This window comes from Artemia franciscana, chromosome 2 (assembly GCF_032884065.1).
Source record: "Artemia franciscana chromosome 2, ASM3288406v1, whole genome shotgun sequence".
NCBI classification, from domain to species: Eukaryota; Metazoa; Arthropoda; class Branchiopoda; order Anostraca; family Artemiidae; genus Artemia; species Artemia franciscana.
In genome coordinates, this window is record NC_088864.1 from 54,477,394 (window position 1) to 54,494,664 (window position 17,271).

At 33.5% G+C, this 17,271-nt stretch overlaps 1 protein-coding gene across 2 annotated transcripts in view; it reads left to right on the forward strand.

Annotated features, from left to right (window-relative positions):
* The window catches only part of LOC136043753 (suppressor of lurcher protein 1-like), an 840,975-nt gene that overhangs the window by 417,517 nt on the left and 406,187 nt on the right, over window positions 1–17,271 (forward strand). For both annotated transcript variants that reach the window (XM_065728675.1, XM_065728680.1), the window contains exon 6: window positions 2,784–2,943. In XM_065728675.1, coding sequence (XP_065584747.1) covers window positions 2,784–2,943 — 160 coding nt within the window. The remainder of the gene's footprint in view (window positions 1–2,783; window positions 2,944–17,271) is intronic.

Below are 17,271 nucleotides of genomic sequence, written 5' to 3' on the forward strand. Positions count from 1 at the left end.
CAAAGCGAAACCGTGAAAATATTATATTCAAATGATCTCATAAAATTCTAAATATAATAAAATAAATGGCTTACACCTAAAAAGAAAAATTAAGATTAAAAAAAGTAAAAAATTCAAAAGATTTCTCATGAAAGTCAAGTCGTTGTCAATCAAACCTTTAAGCCTTTTCACTGGGGCTCATTTCTTTCTTTACTTCTCTAACCTTGCATTTTCATTCTACTAAGTGATATTAGTGATCCATTCATACGAATATGATATTCGTACTTCTATTTTTCCTTCTATTTTTTATTCTATTTTTCCGGTGCACCATTTAGTTAATCCACCAACAGTTCTTTTTCCACCTATTTTTGCGAAATAGTCTATCCCTCATTATTGTGTTGATTTCAAATCTAATTCTGCTGGAAGGATCAAAGAATTTTATACTGACTTTATTACCTTGTAAGGGAATATCTCTTTGACACAAGCTAATCTTATGGGATTTTATTCTCTTTGAAATAAACAGATAGCACTTAGTGAACATGAGAAAATACTGAGGTTTCAGAAAATGTATTTCGTATTTACTTCTTACAACACCAATTTGTTTAATTTTCTTTTTTATTACAGGCTAAATAAGATAAATGGGAATAAGCGATTTTAAATAGACTAGGTATTATTTGGAAATAAGGTCTGGAATATGTAAAAGTAAGATGGGAAAGTAAGTTAGACTTATCGATAATAATATTTATTTTAACTCTCTCTACAAAATAATGTTTGAAGAACTGGGAAAAATTAACAGAGAGCAAAAAGGGACATAACACGAACAAAAAGTAAGAAAGTAAAAAAGATTATACAACGCTGCTAATAGGAAAGTTACCTTTGTTCTTCGGTGACAAAAATCTGTGCCAGTTCACTTGCCACTTGGCCAGTATTTTGTCAGCTCATTTCATCTTTTTGCCAGCTCGTCTATTTTGAAGGCATTTAAAAACCACTTTCTCTAAACTATTATTTTTTATAATCTTTATTAAGTTCATACTTGAAGAAAACACATACAGAACGAAATAGTCAATAAACTAAAAATTTTGCTCAGTTTGAGAAACTGTTATGAGATGTAGCTAGAAAAAAACAAACAAAATATAATTAAAAATACCAAATAAAACAAATGGGGAAAAAGCCAATGAATACATGTTTCACATTTCGGTAAGGCTTTTTACTCAAATAAGGTACGAAATAATTTTTTACTCTATAACTAGAACGAAGGAAAAAATAATATGGCGTTTAAATCAAAATATCAGTTCATCAAAAATTAATTTTTCAACAGTTCGCAGTAACGAATTGTAAGTATAAAGCGACCCAGTTTAATTGTAATCGAAACTCTATAACACCGACTTTAGATCCCAATAGATATGTCAAAAGGATTGGCCTTTTATGTTGATTTCAAATATATAAGTTTCATTAAATTTAGTTATACCCACCAAATGTTATGAATATGATAAATTTGTTTGATTCTCGATAAAAGGGGAAGCATCCATTAAAAGCCTTGGAATCTTAATTAAAATCACATCATCAGATTCAGTGTATCAGAGAACCCTATTGTAGAAGTTTCAGGCTCTTATCTGTAAAAATTTAGAATTTTGTGTTTTTTGCCAGAAAAAAGATCACGGATGCGTATTTATTTGTTTTTTTTTTCCAAGGGGTGATCGTATCTACTTAATGGTCCTAGAATATCGGGAGAGGGCTCATTTAAACGGAAATAAAAAGTTCTGGTGTCCTTTCTAAGTGACCCAAAAATTAGAGGACAACTTGACCCCCTTCCTCACCCTTTTTTCTCAAAGTCATCCGATTAAATTTGAAATAGCTAATTTTTTTTTCAGCATAGCTGGAAGGTCGAATAATTAGTCTTTGGAGATAACATGACCCCCACAGCCCCTAAGGAAAGACATTTAGATTACAAAAGTTGCCTATTATCTACATATAGTATTTGTTATTTGAAAGTGTGCAAATATGTTTTGGTTGGGGGTGAGATTTCTTCTGGTGGGATTCTCCACGGGGATTTTTTTTCATGGGAGGGATGTATTCAGGGGGTAATTTTTCACTAGAGGAATTTGCCAGAATTGCTATACGAGATTCTTCTTATGTCTTGCTTTCTCTTTGCCGATGCAACTTTACGCGTGGAGATGTTAAGGGTAAGTGTCTGGGGTAAATTTTCACCAGAATTGAATGGTCTAGAAAATAAATCTATCGGGAGGAGGGATTTTTTCTGTGGATCTGTATTCAAATTTACTATCGTTATTTAAAAAACGACCAGAAACTAAATAAAAAAAAATATTTTAACTGAAAGTAAGGAGCAACATTAAAACTTAAAACGAACAAAAGTTATTACGTACATGAGGGGGTTACTCGTCCTTAATACCTTGCTCTTTATGCTAAAGTCTGAGTTCTGTCCTAATTTCTTAAAAAGGACTTCTGAAAAACTATTTTCGTTTAATTGTAATAATAAGATTTTTTTAAGTACTAAGAAAATTTAACGTGAAGACCGAGGTGTTGAGGAGGAACAAACCTCCTCATATAGCAATAATTTCTGTTCGTCTTAAGTTTTAATATTGTTCCCTGCTTTCAGTTGAAAATATATCATTTAATATTGGCTAGGCGCTAATATACCTAACTATGTATGTGGCTTCGATGTTACTTAGTAATCGAAATAAATCCTGGAATTCCAGACTATAAGAAAAATTTCCCTGTCCCCTCACACGAATATTGGCCTAATTAATTACGTGACTTATTTCTTGCCTTGTGTTTTTTTTTAGCCAATTTAGCCAAGACAGATGGCAAAAAGGTTAGTCACTCAACATGCGACTTTCAGTTTTTAAGCGGACCCACAAGCTCAAAAAGTGGCAAATTCTTTTCACCTTTTTTTCCTGCACCAACACCATCAAATTTGAAATGTCGATACTTTTTTTACGGCAGGTAAGTAAACTGCATACTATTGATTCAATTTCTTACGTAAACTTAGCTAAGCCATGCAAATATCGTCGCCCTAGGTTGTAACTAGTATATTCGAGAAAGCTCAGAACACCGTCAAATTTTAGATGTCACTTATATAAAATGAGCCCCATTGATAGAGTTTGATGGAATCCATGAAAATATCGTTGTCTTTTAACCTAAATAAGGTAACTAACAACTTTGAAAATTGTCAGAACATCGTCAAATTTTGAATACCGATGCTTTTTGTTACAGCAGGTTTGGCAACTGGAAGTAATTCCAGAAATTTGTAAAGTAAACTTAGTCAAATCCCCGCCGTCTTTTCTTCAAGGTTTGCAGAAGAAGGCCGTAGTCTTTGTCAATATCATACAAAAATTTAAATAGTCATTAATTTTAACTAGTAAAATCTCTCTGGGGTTGATTTCACATGAGCTCATCGTATTTTAGGGGTTGTTCTTAACGAATTGGTATAAACGGTCGAGCCTAAGTGTAGAAAAGGCTATTGAAGAGGGCCAGCGCCTTTCACATTTCTCTTCGTTTTAAGTTTTGATTCCAGAAATTAAATTTTTCAGAATTAAATTTTTTTCAGTTAATTTTCATTAAATGAATTAAATTTTTTCAGTTAATTCCAGAAATTTGTAAAGTAAACTTAGTCAACCCCCCCCCCCCGTCTTTTCTTTAGCTCGTAACAGACAAATTTGAGAATATTCAGAACATTGTCAGACTTGAAATATGGATTAAGTAAACTGATAACCATCGATTTAGTTTGCTATGCGAGCAAAGTTAAGCCCTACATATATCGTCCCCGGTTTACCTAGGAATCTCCAACCTATGTATTTGAAAATACACAGAAATTAAAATAAAAACACAGTTATGACACTGAAACGAATCATAGAAAAACGGCAAAAGACAGTTACACCAAATATCAATGTCCACACTTCTCTAGGGTTCTAGTGGATCCACTAGATACTAATTTTAGTTGATGAACAACTATGGAATGCAAAACTTGTAGATAAATTTGGTTTCAAAAAGATATCTTTTCCGACCATTAGGCTTATTATTATTATTATTACGATTATGGAGGCCGCCTCACCACCCCTGGATCACGACTCAGGCCTTCAAGGCCCGTTGCTCATTGCCTTCAAGGCCAAAAATCTTACCATAAATCTTGCAAAGTGTCAGAAAAAGCTTGAAAATTATATTGTGAAATACCTCAAACCGGTATCCAATCCTAAGTGGACAGTCTTCTATCAGATGTCTTCTTGTTTCCACAGTAACAATTTCACACTTTGGCATAATGTGGATTTAGCCCGTCCTTTTCGAGAAAGATGTTTCCCAAAATTTTCAATTTCTGCTATGGCTTCTGTAGCCATTTTCATCTCATACATTTTTAGTCGTCCAAAATGCTTAATCAAAGTTTTCCGCTCTCTTTCAAGGCAATGAGCTTTTCAGTTCAGCTGGTGATCAATTATCAACCCTAGATATTTCACCTGTATCTTAAGGTATAACGGGTGATCATATATTTTTAGAGCAACGGGAACTTGCCATTTTCTCTTTTTGCTGAATACCACTACTTCAACCTTTTCAAGAGCTAAATGTAGTTGATGTTTCTGTGACCATATTTGGATTTGATCTAGGACGTGCTGTTCCAATTCAAACGAGGTCTTTAGGTGCTTTCCTTTCAATAGAGATATCGTCCGTATGCAACTAACGCATCGTAAATATACGAAAGCTGTGGGTAAAACGAACCTAATTGGTCCTGGACCCCCCCCACACTACTCATCCTTCTACCTTAGCAACTTTCAGGGATATCTCTAGAGATTTCAATTCATTTTGTCATCAGAGTTTAGCGTTATATTGCCTTTATATTCTAACCTTTTTCTTACTCTATTATGGGTTGTTTAGACAAAAATTTCTAGTTTAATGATCGTTTTCTATCTAGAGAACATACCCAAGGTGGCAATACCACCCTTTTATGCTTACTTACTGAGCGGAAGTGAGCCACGTGTTTGAAGCCTCTCCATCAAGTGTGATGTGTACAATTGTTAGCCTTCTTGGACAATATACATAATTTTCTTTTGCAAACTGTACAAAATAAAGAAAACAGTCAAACGAAATAATTTATAAATACACGCAGTGGCAAAACGGTAGGAAATTAAGAATACCTTGAGAAGCTGGCACATTAGAAGCTGAAACTGAAAACTGAGATATTGGTGATACGTCCTTTTGACAACCTGAATACACATAATGTGTTTTAATTTAGTCCAATATCCCGCTACAAATTATCTGAAATTTTCACCGTAGTACCTTTAGCCTCAGTAGCAGCAGCAGTAGTAGTAGCAGTAGTAGTAGTAGTAGTAGTAGTAGTAGTAGTAGTAGTAGTAATAGTAGTAGTAGTAGTGTAGTAATAGTAGTAGTATAGTAGCAGTAGTAGTAATAGTAGTAGTAGCAGTAGAAGTGGCAGTAGCAGTAGTAGCAGTAGTAGTTGGAGTAGTAGTAATAGCATCATTAGTAGCAGTAGTAAAAGTAGCAGCCATATGCAAATAGTGCCTTTTGGCTAGTCTAAATTTGCGAATAAATATGTTATGAAAATTTCAAGTTATTAGTCATCAGTTGTTGCTAAGAAATTGCTGATACACCCTTTTGACAACCTATATGCAAATGGTGTATTTTGATATAGTTCAACATCCCCCTAAACATTCTATGAAAGTTTTACTTTAATAACCTTAGCATCAGCAGTTATAATAGTCTTACCAGTAGCAGTAGTAGTAATAATAGTCGTAGTGTCCACATGGTGTCTTTTGTTTATTTTAATTTCTCGCTCAACATATCCTGAAAGTTTCGACTAAATACTCTTAGCCACTTCTGAGTTATTGCTAATACGCCTTTTTGACAACCTGCATGCGTATAATGTCTTTCGATTTATTTCAATTTTCTTATAAACATTCCCTGGAAGTTTCAACTTAATACCCTCAGCCTCAGTAGTAGTAGTAGGCGTAGTAGCATAAATGTCAGTAACAGTAGTGATAATAAAAATAGTAGTATAATGCACATAGTGCCCCTTTGTTAGCTCAGCTTACCCCTCAACATGTTCTAAAAGTTTCAATTTAATACGTTAAACATTTTGCTAATTTCTACATCCCCCTCAGCCTGCCCTGAAAATGACACGCTAATGCTCAAAGCTGCTACCGAGATGTTGCTGATACTTGCTTTTTACAACCTGCACACACATAGTTGGTTTTGATTTAGTTCAACATCCTTCTCAATATTTCCAGAAAATTTCATCCCAATGCCTTACTATTAGTAGAAATAGTAGATTAGCAGTAGAAGTTGTAGTAGCTTGAATATAGTGTCTTTCGGCTAGTTCAACATCCCCCTGGACCTGTTCGGAAAGTTTATACCTAGCACTCTAAACCACCCGTGGGATATTGCTGATACGCCCTTTTGACAACATGCACACAGTGTGTTTTCATTAAGTTTAACCTCCCGTTAATCATTTTCATAAAGTTTCGCCTTAATCACGTTAGCCTCAGTAGTAGCAGGAATCATAGTAGCAGAAGTCGTAGTGCCCTTGGTTAGCTCAACATCCCCCTCACCTTGTCCTCAAAGTTTAAATATAATACTTTTTAGTCGTTCCTACGGTGTTACTGATATACGATTTTGACAATTTACATACAAATGGTGTGTGTTGACCCAGTACAACCTTCCCCTAAATATTCTCTGGGAGTTTCACCTTAAGGAACCTTAGCCTTAATGATAGTAGTAGTCGTAGTAGTAGTAGAAGTTGTAGAAGTAGCAGACTGTAAAAAGAAAAAAGAATTTCCCATGAAATTTTATGCTGCAATTTAAACAAGTCAAAAAATCCAATTTAATGTGGAAACTGAGGTTAGTGTTTGAAGTCCAGCAAATTTTTGAAATTATCACGATTTTATATACTTTTCAGTAGAAAAAATATAATTATCGAAGTAAATAGGTTTTACTAATCAAACTGGTTTGGATTTCAACAGTAGATCGAACTTTCTTGAATAGCAAATTGAATTTGACCATGGTTCAGTAAATGTATGTACAAACGTTTTATGTACACAAATACATTAACGTAGATAATTTTTAGCTTATAATTAAAATTTTGGAGCAATGGAAGAATAGTATAAGAATTTTTTAATTTCGTATGGCTTACGGGACAAATACAGTGTATTAGTAGAAGGAAACAATCTTTTTCGGTCGTTTAAAAAAAAATGGCAGGAAATATGAAATTTGAATATCATACTTCTTAGAATCATTTCTGTTCTGTGGTATGGTTGCTTAAGTTATGCTCGGATATTGATGATTCTACCGATTTTGACGATGAGTGGTCTATTTTCTGAGCAGGAGAATGATCAGTTCTAGCTTATGCAGGAAGTTCGTTAGTGAGGACGGTTCCTGGCTCTTTTCATGACCAGTTGGGATGCCATAGATGTAATATGAGTGATTGTGGAAGTGCTAATCCTTAAGATACTTCTGATTGCTATGAGCATAAAACATGGCTTTATTCGCTGTATCTCAATCAGGGTTGCAACCGTTAATGAATCATCACCAAATTCACCAAATCATCACCAAAATCATTCACCAAATCATTCACCAAATCATCACCAAATCATCAGCTCATTTTACAGAACAGTAATGTCTTTGAAAGTGCTTAAGCCGAACTGGCCAGACATGACAATAAACAACAAAGAGAGATAAAACTCTACAAAAAGAAAACTTCAAACAAGACGACGGCCAGTAGAGAGAAAAGACTAAAACAACGCGGATATTTCGCCTGTATCCAAACAAAGCGTCCTCAGCACAAGATAAAAATTAAAAGAAAACTAATCTAAAGACAAATAAAAACCACCACCAATATTAATAAATACAATTGTCGCTACTTATCCACGTAGGGAAAAGCGGCTGTTTGAGTTACTTCAATGAGAATCAAAGAGCAACATTTGATTCTCATTGAAGTAACTCAAATAGCTGCTTTTCCCTACGTGGATAAGTAGCGACAATTATATTTATTATTATTGGTGGTGGTTTTTATTTGTTTTTAGATTTATTTTTCTTTTAATTTTTTATCTTGTGTATCTTTGTGTATCTTGTGTATCTTGTGTATCTTGTTATCTTTTTTAATCTAAAAAAAGATTAAATTTTGTCTTAGAGAGGGCATGAGATTTTTAGTCTTAGAAGACTAAAAAGTCGAAAACAATAAATAAAAAAAAAAATCCCAACTCGTTTTCAAAATGTACTAACAACTAGAAAACTTTTTTGATTTCTCAACAATCTATGAACAAGAGCGAAAACTAGAGGCATGAAACCGATTGGGCTTCATATAACCTAATCTTTACAGCTTGTTTTCCTCAACTCGCAATTTTTCATTTATGCCTTTACATCTTCGATCAGTTGAATATCTATGTTATGTAAAACCCAATCCGTTGTATGCCCCTCGTTCTGACGTACACACACATTTATTCTCGAGAAAAGAAAATAAATTATTTTAAATTTTTTAGTTCGTTTTGAAAACAAGTTTTTTATGTTTATTATTCCACTTTTCCATCATATATCTTTGAAATAAAAAATATTTTTATTTCTCAACAGTCTATGAACATGAGTGAAAACTAGGGGCATGAAACTGATTGGGCTTCACATAACCTAATCTTTTTGGCTTGTTTTCCTAGACTCACATTTTTTTTTTTTCATTTATGCATTTACATCTTCGATCAATTTGAATTTAAATATACAAGTTTCATCCAGATCAATTATACCCATCAGAAATTACGAGCCTGAGAAAATTTGCCTCATTTTAGAAAAAGGGGGAAACACCCCCTAAAAGTCATACAATCTTAACGAAATCATGCGTGTTTCCCGTGGGAAATCATGCGTGTTTGAAATCATGCGGATGCGTGTTTATTTGTTGTTTTTTTTTGTTGTTTTCCCCCAGGGGTGATTGTATCGATGAGTGGTCCTAGAATCTCGCAAGAGGGCTCGTTCTAACGGAAATTAAAATTTCTAGTGCCCTTTTTAAGTGACAAACAAATTGGAGGGCACCTAGGCCCCCTCCCACGCTCATTTTTCCCCCAAAGTCACCAGATCAAAATTGAACTGAGATAGCCATTTTATTCACCTTAGTCAAAAACCTAATAAATATGTATTTAGGGACGACTTACTCCCCCACAGTCCCCGTGGGAGGGGCTACAAGTTGTAAACTTTGACCTGTGTTTACATATAGTAATGGTTACTTGGAAGTGTACAGACGTTTTCAGGGGATTTTTTTTGGTTTAGGGAGGAGAGTTGGGGGGAGGGGTTACGTGGGAGGATATTTCCATGAAGAGACTTCTAATGGGGGAAGAGAATTTCAATGAAGGGGTGCAGATTTTCTAGGCTTATTTGAAAAAACAATGAAAAAATAAATATGAAAAGTTTTTTTTTACTGAAGGAGCAGCATTAAAACTTAAAATGAACAAAAACTATTACGCATATGAGGGGTTTACCTCCTCGTTATACCTCACTCTTTACGCTAAAGTATTTTTAATAATTTCAATTATTTATTCTACGGCCTTTGTGATTCAGAGGTCATTCTTAAGGAATTGGGACACAATCTAAGCTTTAGTGTAACGAGCGAGGTATCGACGAGGGTTGAACCCCCTCATATACGCAATAAAAACATACGAATATAGAAGTTCGTTACGTAAGTTAATTCGTAAGTTACGTATATTTTTTACCAATGAAAACGTTTGTAAAAAAATTTACAGTTCTAGTTGCTTTTTTAAGTAATCGAAAACTTGGAGGGCAAGTAGGCCTCCTCCTTCGCTTCTTTTTTCTCAAAATCTTCCGATTAATTGCAATTAATTAACACTCAAATTTCGTTTTAATTATTTATGTGCGGAGAGCCAAGATCAAAACATACATTAATTCAAAAACGTCCGGAAATTAAATAAAAAAACAAGTTTTTGTAACGGAAAGTAAGGAGCGACATTAAAACTTAAAACGAACAGAAGTTACTCCGTATATGAAAGGGACTTTTCCTCCTCAAGGCCCCGCTCTCTACGCTAAAGTTTTTTACTGTTTTAAAAAGTAGAGTTAAGAGAAAGGGTCAAATTTTAGCGTAAAGAGCGAGGCGTTGAGGAGGAAAAGCCCCTTTCATATACGGAGTAATTTCTGTTTGTTTTAAGTTTAAATGTTGCCTATTGTTTTCCGTTACAAAAACTTGTTTGTTTTATGTAATGTTATGTAAAACTCAATCCGTTGTATGCTTCTTGTTCCGACTTAATCACACACTTATTCTCGAGAAAATAAATTATTTAATTTTTTTTAGTTCGTTTTGAAAATTTTTTATGTTTATTATTCCACTTTTCCTTCATATATCTTTGTTTGGATAACAATCTATTGACTGTCGAAAAAGCAATGTCCACAAGAAAAGTAATATTCCTGATTATATTGGCCTTTTCGGAATACTTGCTCGAATAATCTGTTGTAAAACGTAATTTACGACGTTTTTGCTCACTGATTTTGGTTAAAATCGCTGATTCGTCGTTCAAAGTTGTCAAAAAGAAAATAAAATCTTTTTGATAGCTCTGGAAATAGTCAAGTAAAATAGAATGGGCTGTGGAATGTGATACTTATCAAGTTAATGTTGAATACTTTATTGATTTTATCTTTTTGGACATTTTTACTATACTTAGAACTTAAATACGTTTTTTGTGTATGGTTTTGTTAATTTGGCGATTTTGCTATCCAAAACAACCCCTTTTAGTAGGACAACAATTTATTAAAAATCAAAGCAAAATTGAATTAAACAGCAGCACCCCAAATGATAAGCTTAAGATGACATCGTAAAAATAAAAACAAAAATGGAATATAATAACACATAAATTGAATGTACATAATAAAAATGATCTGTTTTTATTATTATAAGAAATAAGAATTACGGGGTGAAAGTATGTAGCAACACAAGGGTTGTGAAACAACGAAGAAAAAAAAATATTCCTTTTCATGACCCGTAACAAAACAACAGGTTTTTTCTCTCTCTTTGTTTTTAATGTAAAACAAACTACTGTTAAAGAATTGATCTGGCATATTAATATAAATCAGACACAAATGAAAGTCCATTATAACTTTCAGGATGATCTAAAACTATATTAAAGTTCATATCCAATAAGTTGAAAGAGGAAAAAAATATATTGATCATACAGAAAGTCATAGAATTAACCGTTGGCTGCTTACAAAATTTTGGCAAGGATGTGCAAAGGAATTTTTAATAGAAGAATTGCGAGGGGCAGAAATCGTTGAAAAATCATATAACAAAGAAATCATTGAAAGTTATATGGCAATTCGACAATATCAAGATTCTTGGGCTGATCCTAAACACCTCCGATATCTCCAAGGAATATGCCTGATTCGCTGTCTTCCATTGAGAGTTAAATAAATTTAGTATATAATTATGTAGCATCTAGTTTGAAAGTCTGTAAAGCGTTTTCGTATTATTTTTATTATTTTTTTTTTGGTGGTGAAATTGAAAAATAAATATCTAGCCTACATTTTCGATCTCAACATGCGATTTCTATATGTTTCTAGAGAAAATCGTTAAAAGGTAATATGCCCTTGTTTATTTGCTTTGGGTGATTTCTCTAAGAGTTATCTAATTCTTTTTTATTTCCTTGGAGGATGTTTCTGACCTTTATCCTAAAACAGTCTAACATCGATTATTGCTTACGGATAAGAATCCATCTTGTAAGTAATGACTTCGACAAAATGTATTTCAGTGGTTCCAAATCCGAAGCATGAACTAGATGTCTGACCAAAGCTTTTTGTAACTGTAATTTTGCAAGATAATACGTGTAGCTTTACTATGATTTCGTTGACTTTTGAGATAATTAATTTTCACCTTTGAAATTTATGTTAAGCTTGACATCAGTTAATACTTACAGATAAGGATTTATCTGGGCTAAAGAAGGTTTGGACGAAAATACATTTTAGTTGTTCTAAATACATATCGTGAATTCTGCAAAACATCATTTGTAGCTGCAAACACCTTTTTGGATTAGCCCCTAATCTACATTAAAATATCGGCTTAAACCTGACTCATTGTAAATTTCTGCCACTAAATCCATCACATTTAAATTGAATGAATCTGGTGCCATTACATTTTATGGCATCGCCAAACAAGTTTCAAAAACTATAATTATTTTTTGTTATATTGAATGAATCTGATGGGCTCAACACAAAAGAACTCATTTTTTAATCTAAATTCTTTTTTTAGTTAGTTAATGATCTACAGGAGAACGATTGCTAACTACAGACGAAAAAAGCAAGAGGTGGGTCAGCAGGTCGCGGCCATAGTCATATTAGAAAACGACTGAATTGTTATGGGGTCGCTTGTGGTCGTCAAGAAAACGTTTCTTAAACTTGTTCTTGGAGGGGGGTGATTCAAAATAAATTTTAATCTAGAATCTGACCGTCGATGTTAAGAAATACCCATATAAATAAGATCACATCAAATTTCTTTCATATGTTACTTTTTATGACTGATGAATAGATTCCACTTATGAATTAAAGAAAACTATATAACTTTTTTTTTACTTTACTATGAGAGAATTTAGTGTTCTGATAGTTTCTAATTTTTTAAATCAGATTGAAAGAAAAGATTTAAATCATAATTTATGTGAAGTAGAATCTGACTTGAATGGTGTTTTCCAATTATTGAAATACCACAATTTTCGTAAATATAAACATACGATGAACCTTGTAATATAAAAAAGGATAAAAATCCTCCAGACCCATTGCTGGCGCATAGGGCGTCAAATCGACGTTTCAGTTGCTGGGTGTTTTTACAGGAACAAGTAGCAAGCTTGTCGCCCAACCTTGCTGCGGCGGGGATCGAACACTGGGCCCGGTATTGGCAAGCAGAGCACCAATCCACTGTGCACCTTGTAATATATAGAAGAAAAATTCTCTCATAATTGTAATCAAACAAACTATAATCTAATTTATCTATTTGATGAGCTGAAAAAGAATTGCCTAAGATATAAAGGTATGACGATATATAAAAATGAATATATAGCTGAAAGGAAATTATTGATTGAGTTTTAAGAAGCAGCTGAATTTATTTGGCTTCATTCCATTACAAATGCTGCACCTCCACAAGAGACAATGCAACAGAAATATTATCTGATGTTACCTAAGCTCATCAAATATTATCAAATATCAATTATTTTTTCTATATCAAGACAATCTGAAAGGGTTTTATTTTTCTTAGCCAAATCAACAAGTATTGATTTTTAATGAAATTGTACTTAACACAAAACAATAGTCAGTTTTGTTTTCCAAGGTATTGGAATATCATTAAGAAAAGAAATATATTCACATGTCTCAGACTTTGGTAAGAAACACTGAAAGTTATAATTCATGTATCTCTAACTTTTGAGAAAAAACCCATGCACCTTTCTCTAATTCATGAAAATTTCCTGAAAATTCTATTCACTCGTCTCTGACTTTTAAAGAATCCCATTCAGCTGTCTCTGACTCTTGGAAAATTTATTATGTGTCTTTGACTTATGAAAATACCGTTCATTTGACAACTTTGAACGTGTCACCTACGTTCCATAGAATAATATTTCTTGATCTCTCTTGACATGGTAACTATTCTCTTCTCTTGCTTCATTACTAGTACAATAATCACTATTCCATTTTAAATCATACTCAATATTTATTGCAGTTTCACAAAAAAGCTCATCATGTGTTTCGTCATTGATATTAATGGATTCAGTATTTTTATCTGTTTGTACCCTATCAATTGTACCATTAACGTTTGCGGGTGTTTGCTTTTCATCAATTCGTCTTTATATTTCTTAGTGATATTATCTGCTGATGCCTCTTATATTTTACACATGATTGTATTATTTATTACCCCGTAATTTTGACATAGATAACAGTTTCGAATGGTATATAAAATGTGGCTTATGGTATTATGACAGCATTAGGCCTTGCTTTTCCCCTTTGCTTTGATTTAAAAGGTAATATCAGAAAGATGGCGATACGATTAGTGACGAACTCATTGCCAAAATTTCTGAACATTATCTGTGAACTAATGAAATGTTTCTATGAAACTGATTTCAATTGTAAATGGTGTGAGATATATACAAAAGAGAGTCAATGCTAAATTCAAAGCAATCATCCAAAAGCTACAATTTATGTAAATTGAATTAGTTTTCGAGTTTTGAAAAACAATATTATAGTATACTAGCTGTTGGTGTGGGCGCTTTGCGCCCCCAACGCCCCCCCCCCGTGCACGTAAGTCGTTACGCACCATATTAGCTACCCGCCATTGTAGTTGTGTCCCTGTTTCCCACCTGTGAATATATATATATGTATATATATATATATATATATATATATATATATATATATATATATATATATATATATATAAAAATAAGTTGTCTGTCTGTGGATCTGTGTGTCAGGTGACGTCATGTTTCTGTGTCGACTGACGTCATTTTTTCGACTGACGAAAGTACAGACCGGGACATCGGGACACAAATGACGACCGGGACACCGGCACATAGGGAATATAAATGACGACCGGGACACAAGGAATGTAAGATTAGCAATCACAATCAACAAAGCACCGGGACACAAATGACGACCGGGACACAGGGAGCATAAATGACGACCAGGGCATAAGTAAAAAAAAATTAAAAATAAAAAAAAGGTAAAAACTACAAAAAAACTAAAAAGAAAAAAAACAACTAAAAACTAATAAAAAACTAAAAAAGCTAAAAAAAACTAAAAAAGAAAATAAAATGAAAACGGAAAAAAATGAAAAATAAAGGAGAAAAACAAAACTCAAAAAAAGAAAAAACAAACTGAAAAAAATGTAAAAAACTAAAACCTAAAAAAAAGACCAATTCAAAAACGAATGTATATACAGACCGGGACACAAATGACGACTGGAACACCGGGACATGACGACCGGGACACAGGGAAACAACTACAACAGGGATGCCGGGGGGCTCAGGGGGATATATAAATAACGATGGCGACAGAAGGAATCATCGATTAGCAATCACCATCAACAAAGCTCAAGGGCAATCATTAGAATCATGAGGTATAGATCTGAATACGGATTATTTCCCATGGACCATTATATGTTGCATGTTCAAGAGTCGTTAAACCTGACATTCTATTTATATGCACAGACAATGGGACAGCAAAGAATGTTGTATATTCGCAAGTTTTACGTAGTTAAAAACATATATATATATATATATATATATATATATATATATATATATATATATATATATATATATATATATATATATATATATATATATATATATATATATATATATATATATATCACAGGTGGGACATAGGGACACAACTACAATGGCGCGTTACTAATATGGCACGTAACGACTTACGCGCGCGGGGGGCTTGGGGGGGCGCGAAGCACCCCAACAGCTAGTATATATATATATATATATATAGTATATATAGTATATATATATATATATATATATATATATATATATAGCTAGTATATATATATATATATATATATATGGGGCGCGAAGCACCCCAACAGCTAGTATATATATATATATATATATATATATATATATATATATATATATATATATATATATATATATATATATATATATATATATATATATATATATATATATATATATATATATATATATATATATATGTTTTTAACTACATAAAATTGGCGAATATACAATATTCTTGGCTGTCCCTTTGTCTGTGCATAAGATTGTCAGGTTTACCGACTCTTGAACATGCAACATATAATTGTCCATGGGAAAACAATCCGTATTCAGATCTATACCGCGTTTTTCTAATGATTGCCCTTGGGCTTTGTTGATGGTAATTGCTAGACGAATATTCCCTATGTCCCATCGTCATTTATGAGTCCCCCATGTGCCCTTCCGGCGTCCCCGTTGTAGTTGTGTCCCTGTGTCCCGTTCGTCATTTATATTCCCTGTATCCCGGTCGTCATTTATATTTCCTCTGTCCCGGTCGTCATGTGTGTCCCGGTGTCTTGGTCTGTAATTTCTCTTTCAGTGTCCCGTTGTCACGGTCTGTAATTTCTCTTTGAATGTCCCGGTCGTCATTTATATCCCTTGTGTCCCGGTCTGTAACATACTACAATAGATCAAATGTATTGTAACTTTGTTCACGATCCCAGTCCACACATGTAGAAATAGAAGCAGTACGATTAGGTGAAGGCATTCCCAAATGCTTGAGATGTTTGTTTGCAATACATAAGCACAAATCTTCAATCATAACTAAAGTGCAGTTATAAATTTCAGTTGTAAAGTCCAAGGTCATATGTTACCTTTCTAGTCGTATTCGGTGGAGTATATTCTCGGTTATTTGCGATTTGTATTTCTCCCATAGCTATGTAGGAAATGAAGGAGAGCAACTTTTGCCGGAAGACACGGGCCGTAATGTCATGTCTATGAACCGGCGATTGTTCAGGATGTAAAAGCTGTTGTATCTAATCCCAAGATGGATTATATGTAAATGTAATAAATGACGAATCATTAATCTATAGGCATAATATTTCGTTGCGCTACATCTCTTATCCATTTCTTTGTTAGTGGCTGGACTTATGAATTTAATATTCAAGTGACAGCCGTCGGCTCCATCCCAAAAACTGATAGGATATTGTAGGGCATCGTAGCATCGATGAGTTTAAGCAATTCTTGTCAACTGATTGTTTCGCCTATAAAGAATATTATCTCGAGGTAAGAACTGATCACCGACCATAACGATTGCCACTTCGTTGAAAATTGAGTGTCAGTAGGCATCAATTCGATTGCTGTTTTAAACAAAAGCACTAAATTATTATTTTGTGGAAAATATGTTGCAACTGGGAAACCATAGTCCTTTCAACGTTGTTTTTTATCATCGGTATCACTTTCAAGTTGTTTGGTTTGTTTTACCTTGGCTTGTCTTTCATCACTATGAAATACATATCACCGAACCTTTGTTTTTTTTTAAACTAAAATCTGGTAGGCATTGATGATCATATCCAAGTCAAAATCCCAAACCCAATCATCATTGCTATCATTTTCAGTTTTGATACGTTTTGACTCTCGCTGTACCGGTTGATTTTAATCTAATAGCGCGGTTTTGCCTTTTTTAGCCGCAAGCCTTTTGGCATTATCTCTTTGAGCAGCTTCCTCGGCTGCTTCTTCTGCCATTGTAGGATTTATGCTAAAATTTCTCTTTGAATTAACTATTTGAGCAGCTTCTTCGGCTGTT